The 18,968-nt window shown below is 33.4% G+C and overlaps 1 protein-coding gene across 1 annotated transcript in view; it reads right to left on the bottom strand.

Annotated features, from left to right (window-relative positions):
- LOC123656076 (phospholipid-transporting ATPase IF-like) overlaps positions 1-18,968 on the bottom strand; it is a 30,344-nt gene that overhangs the window by 2,033 nt on the left and 9,343 nt on the right. Inside the window, exons 8-15 of the mRNA XM_045591799.1 lie at positions 10,628-11,044; positions 9,793-9,964; positions 6,680-6,870; positions 4,551-4,832; positions 4,267-4,403; positions 1,353-1,488; positions 740-885; positions 179-346 (exon numbers count right to left, since the gene is read on the bottom strand). Coding sequence (XP_045447755.1) covers positions 179-346; positions 740-885; positions 1,353-1,488; positions 4,267-4,403; positions 4,551-4,832; positions 6,680-6,870; positions 9,793-9,964; positions 10,628-11,044 — 1,649 coding nt within the window. The remainder of the gene's footprint in view (positions 1-178; positions 347-739; positions 886-1,352; positions 1,489-4,266; positions 4,404-4,550; positions 4,833-6,679; positions 6,871-9,792; positions 9,965-10,627; positions 11,045-18,968) is intronic.

The following is an 18,968-nucleotide window of genomic DNA, read 5'->3' as shown; positions in this document are numbered from 1 at the left end:
AATAAATGTATAAATACATAGATTACACCCAGACTCGGGGCGGGAATCGAAACCATAACGCGCAGTTCAGAAACCAAGGTCACTGTATGCTGTCCGATCATGCTAGTCAAAAAAGATAATTCTTTGCTGTTCTTTCACGCAAAAGTTATTGAATTGATCTCTTAGGTAGTACACTCACCATAGATCGACGGTATTTCCATCCAGACTAATCAACGAAGCTTTGAACGTCATTCTAGAGAAGTAGTAGATAACAACAGAGTGATATGAAGCGGAGATGAACCACGCCGCGAAGTATGGCCAAGTTAGAAGCTTGTTCTTTCTTATATCTCTGTACAGCGTTGGGTTTCTGGCAAAAGAAGACAAATTAAAGGCTGATGAATGTGAGGGAATTATTATTTATTTTTGAAAGAGGAGATTCTGCTGCCCGTTTAAAAGAAAATTTACTGAGGTAAGGCACAGTATAGGAACTATCCTGCTCAAAATCTGGAGCAGCTCGACTGGGAAAGTACCTCGACCTTACAAAATATCAAAGCTAAATAATACTGCTTTCAAGCAGTGTTGTGTTCCTGTGGTGAGTAAGATGACCAGAACTCCTGGGGGATTATGGGATAGGTTCGGCAACGTGCTTGCAATGATTCAGATGAGCCGAACGCTTGTTTGCCGAATTAGTTGTATAAAAAAGCGAGCTTTATTCACAATGCGACGAAACAGGCTGATATAATACGGAATTGTAACTGACCTGAGCAATAGATCCGCCGGCCATCTCTGGTCGGTGACGGAAAGTACGAAGACCGGGACTGACGTGAAGAGGAGATTGAAGAATGTGAGGTACATCGAGTCTAATATCGACTGCGTTGAGAACATTGAATCTGTTTGGAATAAAAACTGAAATAGAAACAAAATGTCCCCTTTAGACAAAGCTGTCGATTCATTTATGGCTAAAAAGAAGTTCGAATGTATGACAAATTATTATAAGAATCTATTTTATTGTTTAATAAATTTCGTTTATTTTCTTTTTTAATTTTAAAGGATGATCTACGAAAGGTTGCCGGTGTAGGCTGGCCGAGGATTGCAAAAAATGCGGAATGTCTGGTGCGAACTTGGGAAAGTCTGTGTTATGACTGACTAATTTTGAAATAATTATTATAAAATAATAAATAAAAGAGATATTCCAATTTAGAAAGCCTTTTATTTTCTATTTTAGTCTCATAAAATTAACTTCACCTTAAAAATTATAAGCATGTATTACACGAGAAAGGAATCCTAGGAAGAGATAAAACAAAAGAATCCATGCAATTTTCGACTGAAATTATTATTATTGTAGTCGTTAGGTAATATAAAAATAAACTAACCATTATATTTACAAGAACAAGATTCTTGTAAAAAAAGTAATGTATGAGCGTAGCAAGCCGCTGGTAGTACCAATGACCCAGCACGAGTAAAACTTTCTTAATCATAGCAAACTTTGTGAAGGCAAAATCTGCTGACCTGAAATTAATTTTACCTATGTTTTTATTTTATATATACCTACTAAATAAATAATAAATATTTCAGTATACAAATATATATTATTTTTTACGAAAAAAATATTTTTGTTTTTATTTGAAACAGTTATTTTATGTGATGTGGGCTGGCAACACGCGGCAATAGGCGGAAGCGCAATAGTAACCAAAAATATTTTAGCTCATTTTAAAACATGACTCATTCATTTAACACAAAAAAATCATTTCCGGTTGACAAGTTACACGCATACCTAATCATCGATAAAATTATCCATATTAAGCGCAATAATCTGATAAGATTTGTAGGTTTCGATAATATTCTCTAAAGCTTTATCCTTTTTAGATAAGCAAATAGATTTTACGATATTTTTAAAAAATACATAATTGTGTTTGCTCGCAAACGAAAAAAAAACCGACTTCAATTACATCGAAGAGTAATACAACGTAGATCGACGAAAAAATAGTAATACTTTGTTCGTATTCCATATAACGCGACATTATAAAATTGTAGAATTATATAATGTTCTACTGTTATTTCTAACATTTTGTTAGCGATTGTAGGCAGAAATTTCATAAAAGGCCCGTCGTCGATTCGCGCGAAGCGCTGACATCCCTTATTACGGCGGGTTTTTTAGTTGAAGCGGATTTATATTGAATTACGGTTTATGTCTTTTTTATTAAAAATATGTAATGTTAATGTTTTCACACAGCTCCGATGCACGACTGGAGTTTACCCCTTCAGATCAACTGTCTAAATAGGCACAAAAAGGCTTACTAGTCTAAGAAATATATTATTACTATATCAAATTGTAAATAAATGAATGCAATAACGCCATCTATCGGAACCTAATTGCGTTATTAGAAAACGTCTGAACGCCATCTCTAACAAGGTCATTCGTTCAGTAGATTTTACTGTTCAATTTTTTCATTCCGGGGCCTTAAATGAAAATCGATTCTTAAGGAGAAAACTCCAAAAACAGTCAAGTAAATACGCCATATCAGATATAGTTCAAAAAGTTCGAGTCAAATCTCAATTATATTTAAATGGGACCACATGACAAGCACCACCTATCGATTAAAAAAAGAATCATCGATATCGGTCCACCCAGTAAAATAGTAATGAGGTTAATATAACGTTGGTCGACGTAAAATAGCCAAGTAAATACCCAGTATTAGCGATAATTCAAAAATTAAAAGCTCAAATATATTTATAACGAATAAACTGCTACTTTCTACTCTAGTGGAATATTGTAATTTGATCGATAGTGAACGAAGTAATTTCATAACATTTTGATAGATGGCGTTGTGGCAAAGTATTGAACATGACCACAGTCGTCTTAACATCGTCATGTAAATACGTGTCATCAAAGATTACTCAAAAATTGCTCATTATATCTCAATCATATTTAAAACGGACGACATGACAAGTATTAGCTTTTGATTTATACAAAAAAGATCAAAATCAGTGCACCCAGTAAAAAGATATAACGTATAATACAACGTAGGATGACGAAAAAACCGTCAAGTAAATACGCAATATTAGATATAACTCACAAATTACGAATCAAATCTCAATTAAATTTGAATGGGACCACGTGACGAATAGTAGCTTTTAATTTATATAAGAAACGTCAAAATCGGTGCACCCAGTAAAAAGTTATGAGGTATAATACAACGTAAGGTGACGAAAATAATGTCAAGTAAATACGCGTTATCAAAGATTAATCAAAAAGTAGTTATCAGATCTCGATAAAATTTATATGTGACCACATGATAAACATCAGCTTTCGATTAAAGTAAAAATTATCAAAATCGATACACCCAATAAAAAGTTATTGTGGATTTTCAAGAGTTTCTCTCGATTTCTCTGGGATCCCATTATCAGATCCTGGTTTCCTTATCATGGTACCAAACTAGGGATATCCCCTTTCCAACAAAAAAAGAATTATCAAAATCGGTACACCCAGTAGAAAGTTATGTGGTATAATACAACGTAGGTCGACGAAAAAAGCGTCAAGTAAAAACGCATTATTAGATATAATTCGAAAAGTAGTTGTTAGATCTCAAATAAATTTAAATGGGCCCAATCGGCACACACCACCTTTCGATTAAAACAAAATTTGTCGAAATCGGTCTACCTGGTCAAAAGTTCTGATGTAACATACATAAAAAAAAAAAAAAAAAAAAAAAAAAATGCAGTCGAATTGAGAACCTCCTCCTTTTTTGGAAGTCGGTTAAAAATAGTAGTGAGTTCTTTGGAAAGTCTGCGAAACATATACCTGTTGCATTGCAGAATGTTTTGTTTGCAAGTAAAAGGCACTCCATAATATTTATATCACGTCATATGTTGTACACAGTAGACCATTACTTTTTTAATTAAATTTCCTCATTATTAAGAAATTTGCGTGTTAGAAGCTACTTTTAAATTGTCTTACTATCCTATGCTCGACATTTTATGCCACACCAGAAAAAAAATACATTCTGTACCGGAGACTATTACTACTATTACTTGGCACCGACTTCAAAATTATAAAATATATATTTAATCATTTCTGATTAACTAAATCAAAATACGAATTATTTTGTACTAAGTAAATTTATTTTTCACTTTTTAGTTTCCTGTTTGAAGTCGGTTTTTTTTTTGTTAAAAATTATTTTGTTATATGGTTTCTTTTGGTCTCCTGATACAGGATTTTATCCTACTTAATGCTGTTTTAATTTTTTAATATAAATATTAAGCCTTCAAAATTTAAAGTCAACTTACCGCGCTGCTTGGTGTCCTTCTTTACCATATATTCCAAACCCAACATGCGCTTCTTGTATCATAGATATATCATTGGCGCCATCCCCTATCGCAGCTGTGATAGGTTTTTCTGGACTTTCTTTTATTAATTTAACTATCTGAAATGTCATTACAAAATTGGTATGTCATTATTGCATTATTGAAAATTTTTATAATTCATAAAATTTATTGTAAGATTACAAATTTGTGTACAACAACAGAATCGGGTAGAACTTTTAAATAGAGACTTATAAGATCTAACTCACAGCAGCCTTTTGTATCGGTGATAATCGACAGCACAGCACCGCGTTACATTTCAATGATATATCCACAAAAACGCTCTCATAGGTCGTGCCCAGAATGTTGCTCACAGTTGTCCCATCGATTATAAGCGTTAAATCCTTATAACTCGGTTCTGCTAGCGTTTGAAGGCAGACAGCAAAGTTAGCTTCCAAATCTTCGTTGTTCTCAATACCCACGAGAAACAACCGTTTGTCATTTTCGGAAATGTGTGCACAAGATTGGGCAACGTTGACAGCTGTTTCGACCTGTAGGTTAGGGATTTAGAAAAGACATTGATAATAATTTAAGTAACATTAACTAAGTTCTTGGATTATTTTAGCTGATTTTGGTAACATAAAGTAATTGTGTTTTGCATTATTCACTTGTGTAGTTAATCATTTTTAAATTCAATACCTATTACGCTTGTGGTAAACGACTAAATTTTTGTAGGCTGTGTTAGATTATAAGCATACTCTCTCAAAATTATAGTTTTACTATGTAGTTTGCAAAATACATAAAATAACACTGCAAGATGTCGAATTTACAATAAGATGATACACGATGATCAAAACAAAAATACATAAATAATACTAATAATATTTAAATGTTTGCACGGAATGCGACAGTTCGTTGCTATGAATGCTTCCTGTTTTTAACCGACTTCCAAAAAAGGAGGAGGTTCTCAATTCGACTGTATTTTTTTTTTTTTTTTTATGTATGTTACATCAGAACTTTTGACCGGGTGGACCGATTTCGACAAATTTTGTTTTAATCGAAAGGTGGTGTGTGCCAATTGGTCCCATTTAAATTTATTTGAGATCTAACAACTACTTTTCGGGTTATATCTAATAATGCGTTTTTACTTGAAGCTTTTTTCGTCGACCTACGTTGTATTATACCGCATAACTTTCTACTGGATGTACCGATTTTGATAATTCTTTTTTTGTTGGAAAGGAGATATCCCAAATTTAGTACCATGATAAGAAAACCAGGATCTGATGATGCGATCCTAGAGAAATCGAAGGAACTTCTTGAAAATCCGCAATAACTTTTTATTGGGTGTACCGATTCTAATAATTTTTAATTTAATCGATAGCTGATGTTTGTCATGTGGTCACATATAAATTTTATTGAGATCTGATAACTACTTTTTGAGTAATCTTTGATAACGCGTAGTTACTTGACTATTTTTGCGTCGATCTACGTTGTATTACTCGGCGATGTAATTGAAGTCGGTTTTTTTCGTTTGCGAGCAAACACAATTATATATTTTACACATCTTTATGTAATACTTCTAATTTTACTGAGTTGAAACACAGCAGGAACTTTCTTGCTTAAAATTTGAAACAGTCTACTATAATAACATTGCTCTCAATTAGTGTCAGATTCCTGTGCTTAGGTAACCACAGCTCCTTAGCAGGGTCAATAGTAGAGTCTGCGACGCGCTTGCAATGCTCTTGGTTACCATCGGGCGGACCGTACGCTTGTTTTCAACCTTTGTAATATATAAAATAATTGTGTTCGCTCGCAAACGAAATACCTAGAACATACTTCGATTACATCGACAAGTAATACAACGTAAGTTAGACGCTAAATAGTCAGGTAAATCTGCGTTATCGAAGATTACTCAAAACGTAGTCATCAGATCTCGACCTTTAAATGGAACCTTATGACACCATTTGATTAAAAAAAAAGTATCATCGAAACCTGCCCACCCAGTAAAAAGTTCTGAGGTATCATACATAAATAAAATAATAATTAAAAAAAAAAAACAAAAAACCCGCCTGCGTGAAGAACAACTAATAGAAAATCAACTGAAAAATCTGGAACAAGATAAAAATTCAATATGCACACAAAGTCAGCGAAATAAATAGAAACAATATCAAACATTTTGTGCTGTACATTTAAAATATATTAATACGGTAGTCCTTCGAAACTTTATGCAACGTCGTACATAACATGCAGTCGGAGACATGCACAAAGAGAGAATGATTTGACTTATCCTTCAATTTCATGCCTGCGAAAAACATAACCCTTCCTTGGCAGTCAGGTAAAAATACAGTCGAATTGAGGAGCTCCTTTTGTGGAAGTCAGCTAAAAAGAATGAGCTCACCTTGTCCCCCGTGAGCACCCAGACGCGCAGGCCGGCGCGGCGCAGCGCGGCGATGGTGCCGGCGACGTCGTCCTGCAGCGTGTCCTCCACCGCCGTGGCGCCGAGCAGCGCCAGCCCCGCCTCCAGCGCGCGGAACTGCTGCGCGAGCGACGCCAGCCCCGCCGCGCTCGCGCCGTCCAACCGCTTGATGGCTGGACAGTTTTTGGACATTCATTTTGTTTGTTTATAGCATAAAAACTTATATCTAACATAACGGGGAACCCAATGCGTTAGTTTAGTTGATAACGAGGCAGATTTTTGTCAGAATTCTACAGATTTTTGTATATAAATAACATTAAATTTAACAATTCAAATACAAACTAAATTAAATAATTCAATAAAATCAATTAATCGTAATAATAACAATTCTAAGTATAATTAATCAAATAGTCAAATTTTAAAAATACACATTTATATTATACTAGCTGTGCCTGCGACTTCGTCCGCGTTTTGGGTAATTTACATGTTTAACGTGATTCTTTAAATTGGCATAACTTTTTTATTTATGAACCGATTAACATGAAACAAACACTAAATGTTAAGTGAAGTTTATCAAAATATATTAGTGAATACCAAATCTAAATCGGATAAGCCGTTTCTGCGATTAGCGTGCACAAACAAACAGACAAAAATTCTAACAAACATTGTTTTGGGTGCTATTTACATTGATAAAGGTCCCAATAATATTTTTTCTCATATATCTTCCATGTACAGACAGCGATCCGTTACATTTTTATTATATGTATTGATTTCATAGATCAAGTAAAAAAAAGTAGATAATGCGCGGCCTTTGTTGTTACTGAAGCCACAAAACTCGGCTCCTTCAAGTAAACACACGCGCTCACGCACACATTTGCATCAAACTACGCTCATTTTCGTTAGTATCTCACGGGGCCTCGTACAGTAACTTTGCCTTCAAAATGCCGTTCATAAGTAATTAAATGGTGCAAAAACAATACCAAAGTGAATAAAAAGTCTGAAGAAATATCGTTTCACACGTAAGTACATACAAAACTTTATATTTCTTGTTATTCCAAAATAATATTGAGGTTATTCGGAACTTATAATTTCGATGTCCCGAAATGACGTACCGAGGGAGTGTTACCAGTAATTTTTATTTCCATTAGCCCAAAATGCGGGTAAGTAAATTGTAGGCAATCATAGAAAAATAATTAAGTAGAAAGTGGAAAACATTATTGTTTTTTTTTATCGTGTGATTTCTATGTTTTTCCTAATTTGAAATCAAGTTAAATATGAATTTTTAACTCGTTTGTTTCTGTTTAAATTTGTGAATTAACTACTCATATTTGACTACTAAATATCATCGTTTTAGGTTTCCAACGAATATTTTAATAGGAGATGAATGGAAAGCTGCTTTACGACTGACCCGAAATGAACTACAACGACAGCCATCCTCATCTAGTTGGTTTGTTCAAACCATTTTGATAAAGCTGACATGTACACTACAAAACGTGGACTTCGTAGAGTACCATCAAGTACATACTGCTACTTACTACTACGTATTTTAATGTTATATTTTTTGTTCTAGGACCTACCGGATGAGTCTAAATCAGTCGTTAACCAAGATTCAATCTTTGATACACCTAGAAAACATAAACTAATAGAAAATTTAAAAAAACAGGAACTTAATTTAAAAAAAAATGTAAAAATAAAATCAATTTATTACAGCAAAGAGTTAGACGTCTTTAAAGCAGGAACTTGCCCCTCAGAGGAATCATCAATTACTTAAAAACGCAAGTTTTCATTGACACAGATTTATATAATTAAATAAATCAAAACACGGCTACAATAGTATTATGTAATAATTTGAATCGAAAAAAGGAGTAAATGTATTTAAAACTATAAACAGATTTTTATTTCCACATACCCATTTTACCTATATTAAATTAATTGCTTAATAAAAATTTTAGGGACTTTTTTTAAAAAGTGTCAACACTTCACTCACTCACACATCTTTAAAAACGTGGCTTCACTTTTCTGTTCTAGGTGCGTTATCTATATTTTTTACTTTATCTATGATTGATTTAAAATCAATTTCAATATGTCAGATTGAATAATGTCATAACCAAAATAATAAAATGTCGTACTTAATTTAATTTAATTAAGAATACTTGGGGTGGTCGCTATAGAATGGTGAATGATGATTAATAATGTTGCACATACTAGCAGGAGTGGCTCAAGCCCATATAGCACCCGGGTACAAACAGTACCGTGGTACCCAAAAGAAAACTGTCATAAAACGAATTATATTTATTGACTAAAATCTAAAAAGATTTAACATAATGTTATACGCGTTTCGATCGAACATTATATAATTAATTAGTAAATAATATATACAAAGCTACCAACAACGACGCCGCGTTGGCGTAACGGTTTTTTTTACAAGTGATATACATCCACGGGCTTATGAACCCATGTCCTTTTTTATTCCAAAAACATGCAATTTTTAGTTTTATTTTTTTTTATTTCAAGGTAGGCGTTGGCGTAACGGTTACAACCATGGATTGTACCTGTTGCGCTGTCAGTTGCGGGTTCGATCCCCGCACATGACAAACATTTGTATTGGCCATACAGGTGTTTGCCGTGGTCTGGGTGTTTGTGCAGTCCTTGTGTCTCTCCACCGTGCCTCGGAGAGCACGTTAGACCGTCGGTCCCGGTTGTTATCATGTACACCTGATAGCGATCGTTACTCATAGTAGGGAATATATCTGCCAAGCCGCATTGGAGCAGCGTGATGGATTAAGCTCTGATTCTTCTCCTACATGGGGAAAGAGGTCTATGCCCAGTGGTGGGATATTACAGGCTGAAGCGCGCAACAACGAAACGGTTAGAAGACTTAAAATAAAAAAAACGACCGCGTGATCCAAACGACACGACTGCAGTAAAACTTCTTTAGCTCCATCTAACTTATATCTCCCTCTCAACTTCCGTTCGCCTCGCCCGATCACACTTCGTAACGCTCTCGTACGCATTCACCAGATTAGATACTCCTCAAGTAAAGCGTGTATAAAAAAGTTTTACTTCAAAAAAGTCGAAAACAATTGTTAACTCACATTCAGCTACCCTTTCATATTCCTCCAGCGGTATTTCTCTATAAGCAATCGCCAATGTCCTCAGACCTTTATTTGCAAAATAATTTATGTCTCTATCTGTTTCTTCAATCAATGCTGTATCTTTACAAATTGGAAACACTGACGACTCCGCACCTTTACAAAACAACCATATCTAGAACAAAAAAAAAAAAAACAGAAATATTACTATTTAATTTTTAACCTGAAAACGTATTTCAACGCTACAAATGATTCTTGCGCTAACAATCATGGATGTAATATTCAACCTCCGATTATTATTGATTGTCAATTTATTTGAGTTGAAATTACTCAATAGTTGAAACAAGTGTAATATTCAGTAAGGTCTCGAGGTTCATTTTGTCGATAATGAAAATAACCAAAAGGTAATCTGCATATCATGAAAAAACTTCCGTCAGTATCGCGCAGTAGAGCATGTTAAAACATGGCGTAAGTATAGTAGGATAAAGCGCCGATTCTCACTTTTGTATTTAGAGTACCCTTTCAAGACAAAGTTTAATTATAACTAGCTGTGCCTGCGACTTCGTTCGCGTAGAATTTAACAAAAAAAATATTGTTTAGTTCGCAGAGTTATAGTTAATACTAATAAATTTCTAAAATAAATCGGCCCAGCCGTTTCAGAAATTAGCCGAAACAAACTGACAGACAGACAAAAAATGTTAATTTGGTATATGTATGTATCGTGCATAGATCTATATGCATTTAGTAAAAATCGGTTATGTTAATATTACAAACACACACTCCAATTTTATTTATTCGTATAGAGTGTAGATGAGACAAAATATCAAATTATTATTACCTTTCCATCTTTATCTCTTACAATAATTGACATCCTCTTCCTCTCTGACGTGAATTCAATAAGCTGCAATCGTTCAAACATTTCTGTATGGTTACCAAATCTGACCAACAAATTATTGCCTTCTTCTCCCATAAACGTTACACCAAATCTTTCAGCCGCCTCGACTAGAGCCTTCTCATCAGGACTGCTTCCCTGGTAGTCCATTTTATTTCCCTCTTGATTCATGAGTGCATTCCAATTAACGCTATCAAGTTCGACATTACCCAAAACTTTGCTCTGTTTTTTTCTTCGAAATATATTCATAAATTGTAAATTATCATTACCAGACAATCTTACGCTCAACTTCTTCAAATCTTCGTTAGATACTTGCACCGTATGACAAAGAGCAGCTATTGTGAAAAAAAATTTGATATCTGTCTGAAATAGAAAATATATGCTGTACTTAGTAAATTTATTACAGTTTCGATTTAATTACCTTTATTATTAAAACAAATTCGAAAAACTTGTTGCTTAGTTGGTAAAGGGACCACTGATCATGATAATATTAAATAGAATTATAGCTCCAGTGATTTTTAGTCCATAACTATAAATTATTGTAATGTTAAGATAAAAAAAAAATATTAAAAACAAATTTTAGGAGTACTCATGTACGTTATTTACTAGTAGGTTTTTTATTTCATTTTTTAATCATAATTTTTGTCAATCCGTTATTTGAATATTTTGATTACAATTTTTATCAAACATTCAATAAATACACTATGTTGTTCAGGGCAATGACAGAGTTCTTTGTATCGATAAAGAAAATTTACATTTAAATTTATCGATTTAGTCACGACACTCTATTTTGTTATCGTAAGACAAAAAAAAAATCAATTTAAAACTGATTGACAGTATCTTTTTTTTACATCTTGTTGATAATGACATAAAATGCAAAAGTTTCTATTTTATCGCGATAAATTATGGAGTGACACGTATATGATGACATATTTGATTTCAAAGAAATATATAAAACCGTATTTAGATAAAGCAAATTCATATAAAATCGATGACCTTATAGTTTAAAAAATAAAAATGTGTGCGTGTACTAGTGTACACACGTAAGAAGTAAAACTTCTTTATGACCTTATTTTTTGAAAAATGATCTACTATATGCATCTTTACAGAAATTGGTTATTAAAGTTAAATTAGATAAAGTTTAACAAAAGGGTTTTATTATCATAGACATGAATACAAATAATACAATTATTTCATTTTACCTTATTACTACTAATATTATTACAGCATTTCATTAATTGTAATAGAATTATTACTATCATTGTTATCGTTATTATATATTTTTGTTATTAATGGCTTATGGTAAATGAACTATGAAATATATTGTTTACATTCCACAATATTTAGTAACCGAGTAAAAACTCCATCAATTGTAGTGCCGGTGCCATCTTGTGTTGACGTTTGAGGACTGTTTTTCATGACTAAATTCAATTCAAAAATTCAACTAGCTTCAAAGATTTTTCTGATACAAAATTTACATTAAAATCTCCACTTAAAATCATCGGTATTTTATCATTATTGTTACCGAGTAAAGAGGCACCTGCACTGGTGTATGACAACAATGAATGGTAAAGAAAATTAATAATATCGTCCAAATGCTAATTAGGAGATATATATAGTGCAACAATCAAAATTTTCATCCCATTTTCCATTTGGCATGAGCCATACATAAATCACCAACTGCTGAAGCTAGTGACCCATGAAAGTCAGGAGTAAGAACAGAAAAATCTATCGATGAAGTTACAATGACAACATCATTAGAATTATGATATATTCCTACAACTCCTGCTCTCGTGTTCAGCCGTTTAAATTTTGCGATGCATTTGAAGTTAGTGATGTTTATTTCACTGTCATTGTTCACCCATGTTTCTGATAGAAAAATGGCACGTAACGGAAAAATGTGACGCGTAACCGAAAAATGTGACGATGATTTTTTTTCCAACGCTGATGAAGAAGCTTCACTTCAAAAATACAATGGAATTGAGAACCTCATCCTTTTTTGGGAGTTGGTTAAAAAAGAGGTTATCCAGGCAACTATTTTAGGCAGGCATTTTCTTCAAACTCAACAATAAACAAGTAATTCATAATTATCTATAATATATATAAAAGCGAAAGGTCACTCACTCATCACGAAATCTCCGAAACTATAACACCTACAAACTTGAAATTTGGCAAGTAGGTTCCTTATAAGACGTAAGCATCCGCTAAGAACGGATTTTACGAAATTCGCCCCCTAAGGGGGTAAAACGGGGGATGGAAGTTTGTATGAAAGTCCTATGTTTTTGAAGTAAGAGACTTGAAATTTAAAATGTAAGCTCTATAGATGGTGAAAAGGTGTCCAAATAACATATCTTTAGAAATCAACCCCCTTTTGGGGTTAAAACGGGGGATGGACGCTGACTCACTCATCGCGAAATCTCCGAAACTATAATAGCTACAAACTTGAAATTTAGCAGGTAGGCTCCTTATAGGTTGTAGACATTCGCTGAGAACGGATTTTACGAAACTCGACCTCTAAGGGGGTAAAACGGGGGTTGGAAGTTTGTGTGAAAGTCCCATGTTTTTGAAGTAAGAGACTTGAAATTTAAAATGTATGCCTTATAGATGATGAGAAGGTGTCCAAATAATGTGTCTTTAGAAATCAACTCCCTTTTGGTGTTAAAACGGGGGATGGTAGGTTTACTCACTCATCACGAAATCTCCGAAACTATAACACCTACAAACTTGAAATTTGGCAGATAGGCTTCTTTTAGGGCGTAAACCTTCGCTAAGAATGGGCTTTACGAAATTCGACCCCTAAGGGGGTAAAACGGGGGTTGGAAGTTTGTATGAAAGTCCTGTTTTTGAAGTAAGAGACTTGAAATTTAAAATGTATGCTCTATAGATGGTAGAAAGGTGACCAAATAATGTATCTATAGAAATCAACTCTCTTTTGGAGTTAAAACGGGAGATGGTAGGTTGACTCACTCATCACGAAACCTCCGAAACTATGACAGCTACAAACTTGAAATTTGGCAGGTAGTTTCCTTATGGGGTGTAAACATCCGCTAAGAACTGATTTTACGAAAATCGACCCCTAAGGGGACAAAACGGGGGTCGGAAGTTTGAATGAAAGTCTTATGTTTTTGAAGTAAAAGACTTGAAATTTAAAATATATCGCTGTCCCCGGGCAATAAAGCGGTAATATCAAAAATCAAATTTTACAGGAGAAATAAAAGAAGCTAATTTGTTTATAGTGCAGTGTACAGTGATCCAAAACAGACGTTCAATATGTCAAATGAAAGCTATTTTTTTTACCAATTTAAGCTTTTAAAAATAATTTTTTAAAAACAAATCGTATAATTTTTTAATGAAATAATTAAAAAAATGTATAATACAATTCATAGATGATACTATTTTAATTGCAAGATAATTAACAATTACTGTAAAGATGTTCACCGGTTTTTTGTGTTATTTTTCGTACAGTAATGCAATAATACATAGCTTAGTCGTAAGATAATTATCCATGCAATAAAACGGTTATTGTCATTTATTCTAACGAAATATTAATAAAAAAAAACTGAAAAAAATAAGAGTGATAGATTGATACTCAGAGAAGCCAAAAATTAAATAACATTAAAAAGGGTGTAACCGGCGTATACCGCTTTATTGCCCGGGGCCAGCGATATGCTCTATAGATGGTGAGGAGGTGTCCAAATAATGCATCGTAATCTATATATATATAAAAGAGAAAGGTCAGTGATTCACTCATCACGAGAACTCAAAAACTGCTGGATGGTCTATCCATCCAGGTTGGACAAAGATAAAGTTTGGCAGGGATGTAGATTATAGTTAGCAGACGTCCGCTAAGAACGGATTTTACGATATTCCATCGCTAAGGGGGTTTAATTGGGGTTGATAGTTTGTATGAAACATATACAGCCTGAAAATAAAACCAAAAATGTGGTGTATGAGGTGAGATGTGGTGAGAGGTTTTATAAAAATAACTATTAAATTATTCTAAATTGTGCCTTTTAAAAAGTTACTCAGTTTGATAAGCATTTCAAGTGACTGAAATAAAAAAATAATTTGCGTTAAACATCTTAATAGTAATACATATCTTCATAACCACGAGGACGTAATCGCGGGCAACAGTTAGTGTATTATAAGTCCCCAAAAGTGTATGTAATCGATTCGCTCAAAATTTACTGAACTGATTTTCATGCGGTTTCAACATTGTAGAGAGGGCTCCACCATTGGCAAGAGGAAGGTTTACGGAACGGCTAAGCCGATTTTGATGAGAGTTTCACTGGAAGTTTGCCGGCAAAACTTTGTGACACACTAATTTCAACGCGGGCGAAGCCGCGGGCACCGCTAGTAATGTATATATGTATTTATATGTATGTATGCATGTACGTGGGTATATATGTATAAATGTCAGAATGTATGAATGTATTTATGTATGTATGTATGTATATGTGTAATTATTTAAATATTTATGGTAAATTTGTTGTAACTTGTACACTTATGCTGACGCTAGACCATTTCCTTTGCCCTAAGGTTGCCTGCAAGAGATCGCTTTTTAGCGATAAGGCCGCCATTTGTACCTAATGAATATATTGTTAATATTTTTCTCTTTGCTATGTATCATTTCTGTTTTTGGTGTACAATAAAGTGTATTATTATTATTATTATTATTTTGTCTGATCGCAAGGATTATAAGGGCTGATTTCATTGACTGTTAATAATTCAGATAGCTATCTGACACATACAACATCCAACAGATAATAGATTCTGATATAAATTTTCTGATTCACCAACAAACTAGCTATTTTTATATATAAGGCATTTGTGCAAATTGTGACTAAACTATACTTTAATACTCAAAAGCAGTATTTTAGTAGGTAGTTGAGTAAAACAAAATGTCTGACAACAAAAGATCTTATGAATACAGATACCAAGTACCGGTTTGACCTTTAATAGCCTATCAGTAACTTATTTGAACGATAATATAAATTAGGTAATAAATAAATAAATAAAATAAATAAATAAACAGTATTAACAATTGGTGAAATTGACCTCCACAAAAAAAAAATAAGCAGCAAAATTGCTAACCATTTCAAAAACTAAAAATGTGTATATCATCACGTGTTGATACGCGTGATAAACAGATAATAAATAATAATTTAAAGATTACAGTAAATACAAATAACATCAAATGAAACGTAATACCACTAATAACACATCTATTTAAAAACAAATATAGTAACTTAAATAAAAAAGGAAGAAAAGTTATGGGAGAAGGAATGTAGATCATTGCAAATTATTTATTTTCGTAAAAAATAAAATAATCTTGTTTGCTCACAAACGAGAAGTCCGACTCCAATTATATCGACGAGTTTACAACGTAGGTAGACGAAAAATTGTCAATTAAAGACGCGTTATCAAAGATTACGCAAAAAGTAGTCATCAGATCTCGAGCAAATTTAAACAGCACTACAAGACAAGCATCAGCTTTTAATTAAAATAAGAATCATCAAAATCACCACCCAGTAAAAGGATGTAAAGTGTAATACTACTTTGGTCAACGAAAACATAGTCGAGTAAATACGCATTATTAGATATACCTCGAAAAACACTGATTTGACATTACATTTAAATGGTACCACATGACAAGCACCGCCCTTAGATTAAAAATAAAAACTTTTTAACAAAAAATTAAACTGCCGAAAATACTGAAAAGCAAAAAATAATAAACCTTTTTTATTTAACCTTAATAACTAACTTCTTAAAGTAATGAAACTATATATCTAAGTTATATTTTTGTAAATAGTTGAGTTTTTAAATAACCTTAATAACTAAGTTCTTAAACGAATGTAAGTATAGCTAAGTAATTTTGAGTCGGCGTTAAACAAGCTATGTAATTGCTTAATTACTACGTAAAGCGGCGGCGTAGGCGGCGGCGCGGCGCGACATACCCCTTCGCCGGAAAATGGCGAGCGTTCAAGCGAGACAACAACCCGAATTGGCGCACACGTGAACGTATGGACGTATGTCGTTGCGAGTGGTCGTGCCGGATAGCGTATTTTTTAACCGACTTCCAAAAAAGGAGGAGGTTCTCAATTCGACTGTATTTTTTTTTATGTATGTTACATCAGAACTTTTGACCGTGTGGACGTGGATTTAGACATTTTTTTTAATCGAAAGGTGGTGTGTGCCAATGGGATCCCAGAGAAATCGAGGGAAACTCTTGAAAATCCGCAATAACTTTTTACTGGGTGTACCGATTTTGATAATTCTTTTTTTTGTTGGAAAGGAGATATCCCTAGTTTAGTATCATGATAAGGAAACCAGGATCTGATGATGGGATTCCAGAGAAATCGAGGGAAACTCTTGAAAATCCGCAATAACTTTTTACCGGGTGTATCGATTTTAATAATTTTTAATTTAATCGAAAGCTGATCTTTGTCATGTAGTCACATATAAATTTTATTGAGATCTGATAACTACTTTTTGAGTAATCTTTGATAACGCGTAGTTACTTGACTATTTTTTCGTCGATCTACGTTTATTACTCGTCGATGTAATTGAAGTCGGTTTTTTTTTAGTTTGTGAGCAAACACAATTATTGGAATGTTAATGCTTATCGCTGGAGATTTCATGTTGCATTGTTAATTACGCTTCAGCCTGTAATATCCCACTACTGGGCATAGGCCTCTTTCCCCATGTAGGGGAAGGATCAGAGCTTAATCCACCACGCTGCTTCAATGTGGGTTGGCGGATCATTGTTAATTAGATTTGATTACTTCTTTGACTCAACGATAAACTAACTTCTTATCATTCGATGGATTTACCGTACGAGTGCCGGGTCCATCGTGTAGCAGAGGAAGAAACTCAGAGCATTTCCTAGGACTTGCGACCTAGGTGAAGGTTTAAGGAGGCCCCCTTTGAGATGTACATCAACGCTGACCTTCACTGCTCGAGTTGCCCGCCCTGTCTAGCTAAATTATAGATCGTAATATAATATCTAACAATTAATTCGTTTGCACAAATTATTTAGTGAAAGAGTCTAAGTTAAGCTACAACAAGTGCATCGTGCCAAGCAAGAGCAAAGACTGCCTTAACTGCGGTTGTACCGATCGTTTTATACACGTCAGAATGACTCAAGTAATAGAACGAGTGAGAATCGAACACCTAGCATATCGAACGATGTGCTAGGTGGCGTGATCGGTGCATCTATTGCTTATAAATCTTTTTCTATTTGCCTACGACAGCAGAGTTGCCGACACATACATAAAAAATACAGTCGACTTGAGAACCTTCTCAGTGACCCGTACGCTTGTTTGGCGACCTAGTTGTATAAGTAAAAACCTATAAAATTATTCTTATACTAAAGCGCTATTTGTAGTAAAAAATAGTAAAGCAAAGAAAGAGAGTATTCAGAGACTACTGTAAAGTAATCTGTAATTTTTATTAAAATAAATACTTTGATTTCTTGAACAAACAAAAAAAAAACGCACTCGAAAGCAAAATCACTATCTAAACTTATGTACAAAAATAGTTTCCAAGATTTTTGTTCAGATAGTTATGATATCATTGTCACAAACATCATAAAGATAGCAATTTATATATAAAAAAATATTTTTCATTTAAGCGTAATAAAATATTTATATAGGAATATATTCAATAATATATTCAAATTTTACAAAAAGTTTGTTTTATGATTCTTGTTACGTTTTATTACTTTAACATAGAACGGAAAATAGATTCTGTCTTTGGAAGCAAGCAACAGGTTAACATAGAAGTAAAAAAAAAGTTATTGTAGGGTCGCGGTTTTGATTTGAGCTGATGAGTAAAATTTTTAGAAAGTCTTTTGTTGCTTTTTTTTATCATCTATCTTTGGAAGTTTTTCATCTATCTGCTGATGAGAAATATTGTTACAGGTATTACAAAAACATTGATTTTGTCATATATCCCTAAGTTTGTCATCTGCCTCCAGAATTTAGTAATCTTCTGTAGAAGTTTGTAATGGTCTCACCGTTTATGTTTGTGTTGTATAACAAACATACGGATTATTCATACCTAATTTTTACAGTATTTTATTAAATTAAAAAAAAATTGCGTAAATCTGTAACGACACGATTACATTAATATTTTTATGTTTTATTACAATTAGCGTTTTTGTCAATTGATTAAAAGTTAGATAAATAAAGAAAAAAATGTTAATTCTTACTATAGAAAAAATGAATGTACCTATTCTGTGCATAGCCTGCTTCTCCCTTATAAGTGATATAAGACGAAATCAGTA

Source organism: Melitaea cinxia, chromosome 8 (assembly GCF_905220565.1).
Source record: "Melitaea cinxia chromosome 8, ilMelCinx1.1, whole genome shotgun sequence".
Taxonomy (NCBI): domain Eukaryota; kingdom Metazoa; phylum Arthropoda; class Insecta; order Lepidoptera; family Nymphalidae; genus Melitaea; species Melitaea cinxia.
The sequence above is the reverse complement of the archived record's forward strand: the minus strand, read 5'-3'. Positions and strand labels throughout refer to the sequence as shown.